This window comes from Hetaerina americana, unplaced genomic scaffold (genome assembly GCF_022747635.1).
Source record: "Hetaerina americana unplaced genomic scaffold, ioHetAmer1.1.p SCAF_28, whole genome shotgun sequence".
NCBI lineage: Eukaryota > Metazoa > Arthropoda > Insecta > Odonata > Calopterygidae > Hetaerina > Hetaerina americana.
Genome location: NW_027286852.1, coordinates 1196207 through 1210575, shown reverse-complemented (window position 1 = coordinate 1210575; position 14369 = coordinate 1196207). Strand labels below are relative to the sequence as shown.

The 14369-nt window shown below is 42.6% G+C and overlaps 1 protein-coding gene across 1 annotated transcript in view; it reads left to right on the top strand.

Annotated features, from left to right (window-relative positions):
- LOC139689847 (uncharacterized) overlaps nt 1-11695 on the top strand; it is a 183769-nt gene extending 172074 nt beyond the window's left edge. Inside the window, exon 3 of the mRNA XM_071586941.1 lies at nt 11553-11695. Coding sequence (XP_071443042.1) covers nt 11553-11695 — 143 coding nt within the window. The remainder of the gene's footprint in view (nt 1-11552) is intronic.
- Nucleotides 11696-14369: the final 2674 nt, after the last annotated feature.

Sequence of the window (14369 nt, the reverse complement as noted above, 5' to 3'; positions counted from 1 at the left end):
AGAAATGGATTTAAATTTGCAACAACGAACTTGTATTAAATTTTGCGTAAAAAACGGATTTAGTGGCGCACGGACGTTGGAAATGTTGGAAAAGTGTTTCGGCAACGATTCTCTAAAAAAACGGTCGTTTACCAGTGGCACGAGCGGTTCAGAAGTGGTCGTGAGTCAATCGAAGATGATAAACGCAGTGGCAGACCATCGACATCGAAAGTCGGTGAAAAAATTGATAAAGTAAAAGAAATGTTGGTCAATAACCGCAAATTAACCATCAGAGAAATAGCGGAGGACTTGAACATTGCCTATGGATCCGCCCAAGACATTGTGGTTAATGATTTGGGTTTCCGTCGTGTAGCAGCAAAGTTGGTGCCAAAAGACCTCAATTTCATGCAAAAAAGAGACCGTGTTGACGTCGCAAAAGACATGATTTGCGAGGCTGAATCCGATCCCACATTCATCAAAAGGATCATTACTGGAGACGAGACGTGGGTTTATGAGTACGACACGCAATCCAGACATCAGGCAAGTGAATGGCGTTCACCAAATGAGCCGAGACCAAAAAAACCACGTCGTTTTCAGTCAAAAAAGAAGGCAATGCTGACGGTTTTCATGGATTACAACGGTGTAGTGCATCATGAATTTTTGCCAGAAGGCCAGACAGTAAACAAAGAGTATTATTTGGGCGTTATGAGACGTTTGCGTGAAGCAATTCGCCGAAAGAGACCAGAAATGTGGGCAGAAAAATCGTGGATTTTGCACCATGATAACGCACCGTCGCACAGTGCTATCATTATTCGTAATTTTTTGACGAAAAATGCAACAAATACCATCCAACAGCCACCGAATTCACCTGATTTGGCTCCCTGTGACTTCTTTCTGTTCAATCGAGTTAAAAAACCATTACGGGGAACGCGTTTTAGCAGCCGAGAGGAAGTAATGGAAAAATCGCAGGAAGCACTGATGGACATACCGAAAACCGAATATAAAAAATGTTTCGAGGATTGGATCAAGCGCTGGCATAAGTGTGTTGCAGTCGATGGGGATTACTTTGAAGGGGACAATATAGATTTAGATGAATAAACTTGTATTTTTAATTTTCTGAATAAATTCCGGGAAATTTTTGATCAAGGTAGTATTTCGTCAGTCACTTATTCTCTGTTTACTGCGGTCCCCGCTACCCTTCCATCTCTGCTTACAAGTCCTTAAAACATCTGTATTTCTTCTTTTCATGTCTCACTTAATATTCTCTAATTCTCTTCCTCTTAACATCTTCCAATCATTGCTAGTCCCTATTGTAAGTTATCGGTCCTTTTCTACGACTTCAGTGCTGTTGCTGTCATCGATGCTGCTTTGCAATGGTTTGGTGAGATGACGACCGCGGAAGCCTTGCCTCCTCCGCCGCCGTGTGCGGTGCCAGACCGCACGATTGGACCGAGTCTCTTAGTTGCCAGGAGTCATTTCCATTATGGTGCCTTTCTTAAAAGTCCTGGGCTATATAATTGAAGTGTTTTCCCGATTACTTCTTTAATAGTGTTTTGAGGTTACACCAATGTGGCATCACTTAAATTGGAAAGGAATGAAACATTACAATTTGGCATAATGTGGAATCAGCTAGAATGTTAAATGTTGGATAATAAAAAAAGAGAAAGGAAAAGAATTTTCGCATATACATTTACTGAATAACTTTTTGGCAGAATACTTTGACTGCGATGATGTAGAAAGAATTTGGAGTTGAATTAACTGGTTTTATTGGAAGGCGAGCTGTTAATGCAGAGTAATTTGAAGCGTGCCTTGTAAACGTATAGTGAGTACTCGCAGTTATTCCACTGTAATAATAATCTCCCACTAGTGATAGTTTTTTGGTGCATGGGAAATCTAAATCAATGTGTAGACTAGCACTGATATAATAGTTTTGAGAATCTTAAATGTGAGCACCTTCCTTCAATCTAATAGGTATTTGCTACTTAAACTTTTGATCAGATGCCTGTAAATTTGAAAAATGACAAAAAGAGGTCGATCAAAAAGGAGGGAAGTTTCGTGATGTGAACGGTGAAATTTGCTGTGTGGGAAGAGTGGAGGGGGGAACATCTGAGAGGAGCTGAGTTGGATGCGATGGGAAGGGATTGGTTGGAGGGGAAGGAGTTGGATGGGCGGAGAAGAGATTGGGTGGGAGGCGGTGGAGGGGAATGAGTGGACATAGGGGTTGGTTTTGAACGGAAGAGTATGGGGTATGATGTGAGGGAAGGGTATTGTGTAGGAAGGGGCGGGATTGGGTGAGTGGGGATGTGTCAGGGGATGGGGGGTCGGGTGGCTGTGGAGAAGTTTGGGTTGAATGGAAGGGAAAGGAGGGCCGGGGGCTGGGTGGATGGGGGGTGCCTGGATCTAATTAATGGATTTTGCCACCCTGGGCACTTGGAGAGGGGGATGGGCGTCGGAGGAGGAGCGACACTCCTCAGAAGGCGTCTTCAAGAATTTGCGGGAAAGTATTTGATGCAATGCATGTCGGAGGATGATTGTCTGTCAATTGCCTCTGCTATTTTACGAGAGGTGGCTTAATTTTTCCTTGTTATATTAGCGTCCAATACACTTTTATTCTAGTAAATATTTTCATGCATAACTTGGTGAAATGTACCATTTTACGTTCTAGATGATGGAATCGAACCTGAATATTTTTCTATTTTACAATACACTAATTAGTGAATGCATAAGTTGCTAAATTAATGCTCTGTAAAATGTAATCCAATCATCAGCTGCAATAACTGCACTTATCCGCCGTATATATTTCGGCGAAATAATTCTATGGACGTCAGAGTAATATTCGTTCGATTTTTCAGTAATGGAAGACAATTTAAGGCATTCATTTCCTCATGTTTTAAAATATTTGAAAAAAATCCTTTAAACTATTGTATAAATTGTCCCCTTCGTTTGTGCTCTCAATATATAAGTTAAACAAAATGTTGGAGCCCAACATCTGCCGTATGTGTGGGAACGAACCGGCGACATTCGCGAACGAAACGCTTGTAACGTTTCTCTCAGTAATCTCTATGAGATCTGTTTTAACAAATCTGTTTAAAAATTTTTATTTTAATGATTTTGGCAATGGCATTGGTTTTTCACGAATCGTAAGAAAATCTATTATCGACAGGGGTTGCCGGGTTAAGACTTCTTCATACATGACCTCTTTATGCATGATGTATGAAGAAGCAAGAGACCTAACTTTTAATGCTAAAGTAAGAAGTAGCTTTGGGATAGAAGGCAAAGATAGGGATACTATAAATTACCAGAGGATGTAATGGACCAGTGGAAGGAATACATTGAATGGTTATTTGTGTGGAGAAGAAAGGGCCAATGGAAAGTGAATTGCAATTAGAGGAAGAAAACGAAGTTGTCGATGGTGGAAATCACTATGGCATACATGAAAATGAGGTAGAAGCATCTGTAAAAGATTTGAGAAACGGGAAAGCAACAGGAGTTGAAAAAGGACTGATAATTAACAAATTTGAGTAACGAGATTTACATTAAGGGACAATGGCCTAGACGATTCAAGTGAACTATGTTGGTTTTTTTGAGAAAAAAACCAGAAAAAGTAAGGAAAAAATGACCATAAGCCTGTTATCACAATTGGGTAAAATAGTATTAAAAACGGTCGATAGATAATTATATGAGAAAATAAAGAGTGCAATGGGAGAAAAAAATGCGCATTCAGTGGAAGGGAAGAGACAAGATTTGTAATAGGTCCGTTGGTCGCAATTGGCGAAGTAAACAGTGAAAAGAACAAAAATTGTACGTTGTATGGGTTAAACAAGAAAGATATTGATAGTTCGATGGGATTGATTAATGGCTAGTCTGAAAAAAAAATTTGGTATTGCAAGAAATAATTAGCTCTGCGGCCTCTCAGCTAAATAAGAATTCCTTTTTACGGTTGGTGACCTAACACCCCCCGCCACACGCCCTTGCGGCGGCTTGCGGGGTATTATGTAGATGTAGATGTAGATAAGAATGGGGAAAGAAAACTCCAATGGCCGAAAAAATTAGTTGCCAATCTCTCGTCAGACCAATTGTTGTGTTGGTTTAATGGGAAGCACGTCAGGGACCAACCCCATCCTCTCGACCAGAATACCCTCTGTAGTGGTTTACGGGAAATTAATCCGCGTCAGGGATCAACACACAGCCACATGCACACCATCCTGACTGAAATCCTTCACGAGGCTGTGAGACCCTGTTAAAGAATTTCATAAGGAAATAGAATCCTTCACGAGGCTGTAGAGTAGACCCCGTTAAAGATTCCAGGATATTCTCAAGCACACGCTTTGTGACTGGCACAGACCAATCACACACACAAGCACTCAAGAAACGCACACTCAAAAGGGCCCAACTTCTGGGAGAATCTGGGTACAGGTAAAGAGCGCAACCAAGGATAGCATTGAACACGCGTGTTCGGCCATTTAGTGGCCCTCTTCAGCGAACCGAAGGGAAACCACCTCCAGCACAAGGTTGAAAGTAAAGTCCGCGAGTTGCGACTAATTATTACGGCCATTGGAGTTTTTTTCCCCTTTCTTATTTAAAAAACATAGTATTGATTGAAGTGAGAGAATGATGAATGAAGACCTGTATCTCAGTCAGAAAGGGATGTTTTAGTGAGACTAAGAATAGCAGGTCAGACGAAATTGGAATAGGAAGACAAGTATGCTGCCTGTCACCAACCATATTTAAAATATCTTTGGAGAATAAACTAAAAGGCTGCTTTGATGGAAGTAGAGAATGAAGGAAGTAACATCGGAACTATAAGAGTTGAATGCATCTGGTTTGCTAATGCTATGGCTGTAGTGGCAGATAAAAAATCATGGAGGTGTAAAAGACCTAGCGACTGATTTAAAAAGTTTGGAACTTAAATAAGCAGGAAAAAGACGAAAAGAGAATGACTATTGGAGGTTAAGGTGAAAGGATCATCATTGGATTGTGTGGTAAAGCGGTCGTACAAGCAGAGAGCTTCAGGTACTTGGTAGGTGTCAACATTGAGAACATACCCTGCTCCAAGGAAATCATATAAAGAATAGCTATGGCAAAAGAAAGTATTTGATAATATTAAGACACCACTTAGCGGACTTTTAAAAAATGAACTGAGAAAGAGATTGGCGTAATGTTACAACTGGAGTGTGACGTTGAGTGGAGTGGAGACGTGGACTTATCAGAAATGTACAGTAAATAGAATGGAGGCCTCCGAAACGTGGATCCGATGAAGAATGGAAGGAAGTGGAGAGTGGGAGGATAGAGTGAAGAATGAGTGGGATGCTATGAAGGATTTTGGAGGAGAGAGAGAATTGTTGGAGATAATCAAGGAAGGGAGGGGTAATTGGTTGGGGCATTGTACGACTATGATGAAGGAGTGTTTGCTGAAGATTGCGTTGGGGGAATAATGATGGAGGGGAAGGAAGAAGGTAAGCATTTTATGCTGGAAATGGTTAAGATTGGGGGAGATAAGGAGAAATTAAGATAATGGCTCAGAGACAGGAAAGCATGGAGGTCAACCACAATTAAGCACGGCTGAACAACCCATTTTGTCGGATTAAGTTTTGCATGAGCCCAGGGACTAGGCGCTACTCTACTTTTAAGCACTTCGAAGCAAGAGAAAAATTTTCAATTGCAATAACTCGTTTTTTGGCTCCAAATACTTTCTGCTTCCCTGCCATCCGGAATACGACCTCTTCGCACATGTTCTCCTTCTCCCCTAACTTCCCTTTCTTTCCCAGCATGTCTCTCCTAATATCATCTTGAGCATCATTCGTCTGGAATTTGTTTATTGGTTTACCATTCCACCTCTGGAAGTTCGGGAGATTGCAGGCAATGCCGGTTTGGCCTTGATATTGATGAAAGGAAATGAGCCGTTCTGACGTTCTGCTCCCAGTGGTAGAGCTGCACCGGAGAAGGAGCATTGGAGTCTGGAAATTATAGATTTGTTCATAAAAAGGAATAAAGTAAAGAATATGGTGTAGAATTTGCATAAGGAAAACATTCGGACGAAAAAAAAGTGGAGGCTGTTCCAGTAAGTGACTCGACCGCTGAGGGACTCCTTGATCATTATTTCATGTTTCCAGATCTACGTCAGCAGCGGAGTAAGGTGTGGTAGATCAGATATCTGAGCAAATAAAAGAAGTCTAGGAAGAGAACGGGAAAGGATAATGGAGGCCAAGGAAGATGGGAGATAGGAGAGGCAAAGTTGGTAATGGAATAGATGGACAGAAATAAGTAGTTGGGAAACGCAGGCTTGGTAAGAGAAATGAAAGACAGGAAAATAGATAGACTTCTGCGCAGGCTTCAATGTATTAATGGCTAATATCGTGTATGGCTTATCAATCATCCACGAAGGCTACCTACGTAGAAGGCTCTCGGGAATATCTCCATGCTTCAGATTGATTTTGCTGTAGTAAATCAATGGCTCAAAAATAGTTGCAAGATGGATTCTTCCCTTCCCAAGAGCGGAAGCTCACAAAGGCCATAACTCACGCCTCGATGCGCCCTATCGAGGGTGAAGCAAGTTGTAAAACGACAGCGGCAGATGAGTAGTAAATGAAGAGTTGCAAAAGACCACTCGTGGTGTTTAGGGCGGCGTTGGCGGGGTGTGTTCTGATTTGAGTCACGCGATAGGGCGCGCGTGAGAAATTAAAGCATCCCCATCCCCAAAAATATTCATTTAAAATCCCGCCACTTGTGTAGAAATTCCAGCGCTAAGTACCCCCGTGAAGAAAATGCTCTGCGCAAAGCCACGTAGCTTCGATTTCTGAAAATTTATGTTTGACTGAAATTGAATTTAATTTAATATTGGTAGTAGTTTACAAGGTGCTTTATTTGGTACACGTTGTGCATTGGACTATTGGAGACTGTTATATAAAGGGGAGAAAGTTACGTGAATGAGGTCGAGGGAGGAAAAGAGTTGGGACACGCCGGGCGCAGTGGAGGGCAGTGAAGGAATCGCGCTGAGTTGAAGCGTGGCTCATTTCGAAGCAGGGTCTGAAGGCACTTCGCATCTGCAGACATTGATAAAATACCCCGTAAGTCGGCATGTGGCGGGAATTGTTAGGTCACCACGCGTAAAAGAGAATAAAACCAGATGCAAATCTGGACAAATTCATGCCAATCTGCGCCAACATGCTAAAGGTCTGTTCAAAAAGTATCGCAACTTTTGTTTTTCAAAAATTATTTATTTAGTCATGAATATCTATTTTGTCCCCTTCAAAGTATTCCCCATTAGATGTTATACACTTGTTCCAATGTTTGTCCAATCCTCGAAGCACATAAAAAAATAATTTTTGTGATCTTGTTCAGCTCCTCCTTCGATGCAGTCTTTATCTTGTCTACCATAGCGTAGCGCCGTCCTTTCATGAACCTCTTCATTTTCGTAAACAAAGAAAAGTCACTGGGGGGCTTGGTGTGTTGTTTTGGGCCAAAAATTCGCGCACAAGTAACGATGTGTGAGCAGGGGCGTTGTCACGGTGCAAAAGCCAATTTTTATTCTTCCACAAATCTGGGCGTTTTTTGCGGATTGCTTCACGTAAATTGCGCATAACTTGCAGGTAATATTCCTTATTTACCGATCTACCTTGTTGCAAGAACTCATGATGTACCTCGTCCCTGCATCGAACAAAATCGTAAGCAAAACTTTCACATTCGATCGAACTGGGCGAACTTTTTTTTTGTCTTGGCTCGTGCTGCAGCTTCCATTGGGATGATTGAGCTTTAGTTTCCACGTCACAACCATAAACCCATAATTTCTCACCAGTTATGAGAAAATTTGGATCGTTGTGGACGAAGTCCCACTCTTCATTAGCATTGTTAATGCGTTGCTGTTTTTGGTCAAAATTGAGAAATATTTATACGAGTTTCGCGGCAACCCAAGTCAAGCCCAAATCATTGGTAAAAATCGAATGGCACAAGCCAATCAATATGTTTAGGTCCTCAGCAACTTCTCTAATGGTGATTTGACGATTTGCCAATACTATTATCTTCACTTCATCAATGTTTTCGTCTGTCGTTGACGTGCTCGTGCGTCTGACACGCTCCTCGTCCTTCACATCTTCTCAGCCCTCTGAGAAAATTTTGTGCAACCGATAAACGTTGCTTAGGTCCAAGGTAGCTTCTCCACCGTCAACATTTGGAATGCATTTGCGCACTTAACTTCGTTTCCCACACAAAATTTCATACAAATTATTTCATCCATTTTTTGGAAAAGGCAAAAATCGAAGACAAGCCGAAACACGTCCGAGCAAAACAGCTGTCAACAATTAAATGAGCATTCAAAATGGCCGAACTTTTCGGCATAAGTGAGAAACATATGTACAAACAGAACGCGACAAAAAATCAAAAAACAAATATACCCGCCGAAATGGCGCATGGCTACGAATGTTTAGGTAAGCAATCGTAAAACAAAATAAACTTATTATGATTCCTAATTGGCCGGGGAAGGAACGAATATTTGTATTCATTTGTACCTTAGATTATCTCCCTCATCTTATCTTTGTGGTCTGTCCCAACCAAATAGTGTGGGGTAGTATTAATTTCCCCTGTCATGGTTAAACCCGTTTGTTCTGAACCTTGATAAAATTCTGATTCTCGCTTATTATTTTCGTATCCACCCTAATTTATCCCCTGGAAGGAACCGGGAAGGTGTATGGTATGGGTTGTATCCACACCAGGAATGCACAGCACACGAACTTTGTTTTAAACTAATGTTTATTTCATCCCCTTCGGAATTGTTCAGTTTCATTTAAAATTAAGCTGCAACCGCTGCGATGTCCCTTTGAGGTGTGGCGGTGATTAGTCCCTGGTTTAATCAAAAACACCATCCTTCACTTGTCTACCGTGTTGATGGGAAGTAACATGCACTCAGTGTTCGGCGTTTAAGCGAATGAATCGACTCATTTGTCGTGATGCAAGGTCGGCTTCGCACGGTGGTCACCTGGAAAGGGTCTCTTAGGTGGAATGAGCGTGTTTTCCGCCGTCATGTCGCTGGCTCCCTCCTACGGGCGCCCTTGGAGGGTCGACGGAAGGGCCTCCCGAATTTCCGACCCAGCAATCCAATTAGAAGGCAGTCAATCTCCTTCGGCGTCCTCGCGCACGACCGTGAGAGAGGCCCCTGGCGTCGAGGGCGCGAATTAGCAGGGGGCGGGGGGACGCAGAGGGCGCGTTCCGATTGGCCGAGGCAGCCAGAGCAATCTGGGAGGGTGATTTGCCGGAGAGCTCTCGAAGCGACAGGGTGGCGATTATGAGCACCCCCCCACTCTCCTAATCCCCCATCTTCGTTTGTTTTCCCTCGCGAATCATTGTGGGGTGTTTGCCATTCATTCTGTCCAAATTGATGTTTGAACCTTTTCGCATTTGAGCTAAAGCACCAACATTGCGTATTGCTTTCAAGTTTACATTCAGTAGAACGAATTGAAAAATCGGATAAATGGGATTTCAAACATTCGAACTGTCCGATATTCGATTTCACCGAAATCACTCGACCAAGAGTGAATTCGTAAGTGACCCAAATGCGTCACTAACATTGCTTATTTGATATGGATTTTTTTCACTTGGGCACGCTGAGACGAGTGCTTTCGTATCGGCAAGGACTGGAGAGCACACGAGATCAATAGGCGGCCGAAATGACATGATTCCCACGATATGCTGAGGGGGGCACGAGGAAGCATCACCATACGTTGCAAGGGGTCAGCGGACAGCACGCGAGAAATGGAAACATCCTGATCCCTAAATAATCATTTTAAATCTGGCGACTTGTGTGGAGATTCGCTCGCCTACGTTAAGAAAATGCCCTGAACTAAGCTACTTACGAGTTAAATTTAATTTGCCAAAGTCGACGACTGTAATACGATTGTCTTCAGCATTTGCCAGTATTTTCTAGCCATCCAAAGTTATCTGCATTCATCGTGTTTGCCATATATTTTTTCCCTACGTGTGTTTCGAATGTATTCTCGTGTCTGTCACATGGAACGTCCAAGACGTTTCCTTATTCGCGAGCGTCACATTGAGTGCTATTCATTTTCTTAGTCATTGTTGGATCTCAGGGCATGGCCGGAGAATCCAGAGGAGTAGATGTGTGTAATTTACTTGCACAATCACATTTACATTTACACAATCGGCTTAACATTGGAACTGCCCAAATGTTATTATATCATATTCTTAATTTGAAACTCTGAGGAAATGGTGTTTATAATATTCGTAATAAAACTTGACGGTGTGAGAAAAATTATTTTACACTGAAGCTAAACAGTCGTATCTTTAGTTGTACCTGCTTATCTATCGCACCGAATGGACTTCTCTGTGTTTTTAATATAATTTAGCTTGGCGACGAACGATATTGCTTTATTTCTGTCGTATTAGTTTTATTTTCGGTTTTTTCGTATTAACATTGCGTTAGATATGCCTCAATCGCTTTTGATTCTTGTTAGGTAGTAGTTTTGAGGGGAGGCGACCGACAGCTGAGGTCATTTGCGCCATAGGGGATGGACAGGAAAGGATGAAGGGTGGAGAGAAACCCGGCGTCGGCATTAGCCTACTCTTTGCGAAAGGCGCCAAGGGGTCCGCAGCGTAACGCCCCATCCGACGGACGGCGTACTCACTCAAAGTGCCCTCCGCAAAGCATCTCAAGTAGGGATAGAGACACCACTGAAAAATATTCAACACCGCCGGGATTTGAACCCTGGCCCTCTGGGTGGGAAGCCAATACGATAGCTACCTCACCATCTCGATCCCCTTGATTATTGTTTCTTCTTTCTCTTGATTGTGGAAAATAAGCTTTAAGTGCTCAGTAATGTTTAATTTACCCTAATGATAATTCAAATTAGGTAGGAAGTAAACGGAAATGACAATTAAAATTCATGTTTTCTAAATGATTCTAAATAATTCTCACCTTTATCAATGAGTTCCAATAAACTCTTCGTCCAACGTTTTCCTAGGCCGTTAAATACATTCGCGGGCACCCTCTCTACCCCCTCGTCCTTATTTGTTTTCAATTCCATTGCTGACCTTTCCATCTCGCCATCAAGTATGTATGGGCCTAAAAGCCTTTCTCATCTACTTAGTATTTTCTTTCCAAATCTAAACTCTATCTCGTATTTTCTATTAGTTCTTCTCTATATATTTCTTCACTCTCTCTTGAAGCTTCCCTGATTCAATAAAAATTCGCCATTGATTGCTTGCTCGGATTTTCGTCTCCTACTTCTTGGCAGTGCTTTTCACTCTTATGTTCAGAGAACCTATATCAAACCTTCCTTCACTCTTCTGCACAACCTACCATTTTTCTCTTCCATTGCAAGCTTTCCACATCCTCGCAATTTGGCTTCCTCAACACTTCGAAACCTGTACCATTTCACCGTCAGCCGAAAGTGTATCATGAGGTTATTTATGCGTAGATTAGCCTCTTGAATGCAAATCCGTCGGTGCCCGTTTTGATTGTCGCATTGACTTCCCGTGCCAGTGATAAAGCCGTATTATTAACCTATCCGCTCGTATTGACGTCAACTAACTGCTTCTTGCCTCTTTCCCCCCTGACCCCGCAGCCCCGGAGCAGAGCCTGGAGATGAGCCAGGACAAACTCCAAGAGAACGCGGTCAACGTCACGTGCTCAGCCCGGGGCGTGTTCCCGGAGCCCAAGCTGGCACTCTACTGGAGCGGCGGCGGAATGGGCGACATCTCTGAGTAAGTGCGCACACTGTGCTTCCTATCTCCTGAGTATCGATGGGCGCATCACACGAGGGAATCCCACGGAGGCAATTTCCAGTGTGAATAAGTAGCAGCTGAATACGCAATGGCAAATGCACGTTGCGGGCGAATATTTTAGATTCATGTGGAGCAACATTCGGATTTCGGAAACATCTCTGTTACGTTTTATTTTTTATTCAACAAAATTGAATCAGCTTCTTATAAATTTTCTGAGAATATTTTCCACTAGAAGACCACACTGCTTCCACATATTAAGTCTGAAATCATTCTTTTAAGGAATGCAGTCATTTTAGTTGGTATCTTGAAATATTTTTAAAGTTTATGCTTGGTTAGCTCCTGAACAGTCACTGTCGACTCTAGGCGCTGGATGTTAGGAAAACAAACGCTAAGCATTCGTTCAGGTTGGGCAGTATAAAATCGTAAATAATTGATCCCTACCCGTTCATTTTCTCGCTTTCTTCTTTCGTGGGAGAAAACACCTGTTCGAGGTTCCCTCGTCGGTCAAATGAACCCGCAAAGTTCAAGTGGAAACGGGACGAATCGCAGGGGGGCTGTCGCGATAGCGCTCGCTCGCCCGCCTCCTGCCTCAGATCTCCCGGCGAACGGTCGGAATCAATCGGGCGTGGGTTAATGGATCTCTCGCGGCACAATGTTTGCAGAAAGAGCTGAGAATCCACTCGATTGGGTGATTGGCACCCGCCCAATGATCAATCCTGTCGTCCAAGAGGCGGGGTGGGATGAGGCGGTGCCCGACCCACAGATGGAGCCACGGATGAGTGGTGCCGCCGCGGCCAAAGTGTCACCTGTTGCGCCTTGGGGCGGCTGAGCATCGATATGCTTCCGTTCCGATGACCTCCCATAGAAACCAGCTCCTGCATCGAAACCCTCTAGTCTCAAGCGCGGAAATACCAATTGTAAGCCTTGCTTAAAAGGTATCGTTAACTATTTTTCCCTGACGTGACTGTGCGTCGCAGCGAGTTCGCACCTCAAGGGAGGGGGTCATACATAGTGTAGCCAAGTGCTCATCGCCTGCGAGCGTTCGCTCATCCTAGATCGCGTTTTAGTGGCCTCTCTTGAGTGACTCTCGGTGCAAGCGCAAAATGCAGCGAACGATTGAACGGAGGTAGGTCATCAAAGTTTGTGTTTGACTGAGGGAATCTGGTATGAAGACATTTGGGCATATTTCTACAAGTGCTAAATTGCCGCTGATAATATGACATTGCACACACCATTACCACTGAAAATTTGGTGATTCAAAAGATCTGCGTTTAACTCGTCCCGATTGTTTTGGCAGACGACCAAGAGCAGAGACTAGTGTCTGCTTGTGAAGACCTTCTTCGACGGTATCGCGACGATTCCCAAACCCCGTTACAGTCCCGACTTGGTACCAGCAGACTATATCCTATTTTCTATGAAAGTGAAATCCTCCCTCAAAGGACACCACCATGGGACCCAAAGAAGCTTGCACGCGTATCCTTAAGGAACATCCGCCTACCAGGGAGCCTTTTAGTCGTGGAAAAATCCGCTCTGGCAAAGTGTGTCGACGCTCAAGGGATGTACGTTGAATAATTTTTAGAGGCATTGTAGGAATATATGAAACAAATCTATTATTCCGAAACCTTTCCCGATACAATTTATACAAACCTTGTATGTCGCCGGTTCATCTCTTGATGTGGATATATCAGGAATACCACGCGCCCTTACCCATCCAGAGTCTAAATCTCTATGCTTCCCATTGGTAAAAATATTAATCCATTGATAGCACATGTGGTGCTTTCAAAACCCAGAGCAAAAAAACCAAAAACAGAGGCAAAAATGGAATTAATTCAGATTTCTTTATGATGTCTCAGTGATCTTGTTTCTAACATTTTCATCAACTCGGACTTGATTCTTGTTTACTTTTATGTTTGGAATTTTCGGCCCATTTTGGACGATTTTTAGTGACGTGAGGTTGTGAAATTGAATAAAGAATTTCTTAGGGCAATTACTTAAAAAATCTTCTCTTTCGCAAGCATCTCTGTTTCCATTATTTCATTTAATTTTTGGACCCATGATTTATGAACGGCGTGTGGGAATGATAGTTTTTCATTGTAATTTTTGAAAGTAGTTTTCAAATTCTTCCTGAAACGTCTGTAACGCTCTATTTTAACGTTCACGTACTTATTACATCGAGGCTTTACAGTTTCTTTGTGAAATAAATAAGGAGCAAATAATTAAAAATTAGAATCCCAAGCATCATAATTAACCTTATGATTAGTGCATACCCGGGAGGAAATGTAATAATAATTCTAAAAGTATAATGAGAAAGCCATTGCCTTATGCTATTGATGAACTACCTTGTATGCACTACTTTGACAAAGAAATGTATCATGCATTGTGATTTTATAATCTGTTTCCATCGAAAACCTGCTTCATATGAATAACAGCGTACTGCTTTCAGCATCAATGTATATAATTCATTGAGTTTAAAGTTAATTATTTCTCGTTTGGAAGATAGTGTTCCACAAATGGTGCTGATGCGTTGGAAAATTGCCTAGTACGATATGCTAACGGCAAAGGCACAGGGACGGGAAGGGGAGCCGAGTGCGGCGAAACATAAATTAAGGAAAATGTAAGATGGCATTCAATAGCATCTTACATTATTCAGTAGCCAC